The sequence below is a fragment of the Vollenhovia emeryi genome, unplaced genomic scaffold, assembly GCF_000949405.1.
Source record: "Vollenhovia emeryi isolate VEMERY1.0 unplaced genomic scaffold, V.emery_V1.0 DF944851.1, whole genome shotgun sequence".
Taxonomy (NCBI): Eukaryota; Metazoa; Arthropoda; class Insecta; order Hymenoptera; family Formicidae; genus Vollenhovia; species Vollenhovia emeryi.
The window spans coordinates 1-2,369 of record NW_011961515.1 but is presented as its reverse complement, the minus strand read 5'-3'; the positions used below and the strand labels follow the sequence as shown (position 1 = coordinate 2,369).

The following is a 2,369-nucleotide window of genomic DNA, read 5'->3' as shown; positions in this document are numbered from 1 at the left end:
AGCACGAATAACAAACATAATATGTAGCTTGGCAGGAAAACAAAATATCGTAAGTTTATCACATAAATAAACGAATAAGATATATATTCGGAAAATAAATTATAAGAAAGCGAAACAATTTATTTGATAGCCGAAAATTTTAAGTCGATCTTTTGGGTCGTTTGCACGAGTCTACCAGAGATGAAATATCGACAGAGATTTTAGAAACATTAGTTCGCATCAGTGGGGATAATGATGCATCGTTCAAAAAAGATCGTTTTTCTGTTTTGACAAACTTCATTTTAGAGAAAGAGCATTCGCATAAATATGTGGATCCAAACATGGAGAAAATTTTAAGACCGAAATTTCTAAGTTGTGGATAACACGATTCATCCATAATCTTGAAAAATTCGACTCCCTTTTCTAAACGTGTCTTCAGAGAAAAATCACATTGCAAATCGCAAAGTTCTGCCTGAAATTCTAGGCTTTGTTCCTCGATTTGCACAGTGAGAGGATTCTCAAAAAGAATTAAATCTTTTCTTAAAGTTTCGAAATCACTGAAGCGTGTATCAAATTGACTAATGAGAGAATCAGTTATACTAATTTGTGTTTTAAAATTACAATTTGTGCCGTGTTCTTCAAAGAGAATCTGGCAAGAGGGAAAAAGTGAAGAATGTTATTATCGAGTTGATTTTTAAACAATAGCAGTTTTCTGCGAAAAGAATCAATATGACAAACTAACTGCGAAATTGTTTGATCGGTCTTTTGCAGCTTTAGATTTAGAGTATTTAAATGGTTTGTTATATCTGTTATAAATGCAAGCTCGCAAAGCGAGTCCAAATCTTCGAAGAATATTTTAAATTTTTCAAATTCATCATATTTTGCAGAAAATTTGTCTTGCAAGAAAAGGAAGATCTCTTTTCTTATAGCAAAGAACTTTTGTAAACATTTTCCTGCACTGAGCCACCGAACTTCACAATATAAAGGCACATCTGTATAAGTTGCGTTATGTTCCTCGAGAAAGTGTTGAAACTTTCGATGTGAAAGGAATTTGTGTCCGCCCTTAATTGTATTAATAATTTTGGTGACGGTTTGCATTGCGGTGCATAGTTTTACAACTTTCCCACATAACGCTTCTTGATGGATTATGCAATGAATGACAGGGAACTTAAAACCTCGCTGCTTTACTTGACCGGAGAATCCATTTTTCGAACCTATCATTGCTCTTGCGCCATCAGTGACGATAGCTGAACATTTAGAAAAATCAATGCCAAATTTTTCAAGACTTTGGTTTACAGCTTTAAAAATATCGAGACCCGTTGTTGTATCATGTAGTGGAACAAAATCTAAGAGCTCCTCGACATACGAAAAATCGTTTTGCACGATTCGAGCAAAAATACTCAATTGACTTATATGTCGATTATCGGTGCTCTCATCAAGACACAAAGAAAAGAAACGACAAGATTCTAATAGAGATTTTAATTTTCTTTCTAAGGAAGAAGCAATATCAATAATTCGGGACTTTACTGTTTTGTCACTTAAAGGAATGCTAGCAGCTTCTTCAAGAGTCAGTGAATTTCCAAACGACTCTACTGCTGCGATGAGGCATTCTTTTACAAATTTCCCTTCACAAAACGGCTTGGTATTTTTCGTGATAAGATTTGAAATTGCATACGATGCTGTAAGAGCGTTTGCCGAAGGTGTAGCATTGACGGTATCAGAATTCGGACTACGACCTTCTTGATAAATTAATTTGGTAATTGTTAAGAATAGCTACACCACCTCCAAAATCAATCAAATTGGTCTCATTCGATGCGTTTTTCAACGAGAAACAACTTTTTCCTTAGACAAAATCGTCGCTCTGCCCTGCGAAGCGAGATATTAATTGTTAAAGTTGATAACTTGGTAATTCTTCAGTATAGCCACACCACCTTAAAAATCAATACAATTAATTTCATTCGATGCGTTTTTCAACGAGAAACAACTTTTTCCTCAGTCAAAGTCGTAGCTCTGTCTCGCGGAGCGAGATATTAATTGTTAATGTTGACAACTTTTAGGGTTAGAAAATTTGTCATGCGGAACATACTGTCTCCACGCATGTACTTCCGCCGTTGTACTGTTCCACATGGGTTTGCAACTTTCCACGTGAAGCGAGATCCACTCCACACCTCTGACATAGGGTGGGTAGGGTTATTTTTAACGAGGTGAAGCCCCCCCCGAAGGGGGGGCGGAACATACTGTCTCCACGCATACATTTTTCTACCCTCATGTAAGTCATTCCTCTCCACCAAATGTAGATGGAAAAATGTATGCGTGAAGGCAGTATGTTCCGCCCCCCCTTCGGGGGGGCTCCACTTCGTTAAAAATAACCCTACCCACCCTATGTCAAA

The 2,369-nt window shown here is 36.9% G+C and overlaps 1 protein-coding gene across 1 annotated transcript; it reads right to left on the bottom strand.

The window, feature by feature from the left end:
- Positions 1-721: 721 nt before the first annotated feature.
- Positions 722-1,715, bottom strand: LOC105562507 (general transcription factor II-I repeat domain-containing protein 2A-like; the record flags this gene model as incomplete). The annotated part of the gene is made up of 1 exon (XM_012013411.1): positions 722-1,715. A coding segment is annotated over one exon (994 nt), but the record flags the coding sequence as incomplete, so codon positions are not given.
- Positions 1,716-2,369: the final 654 nt, after the last annotated feature.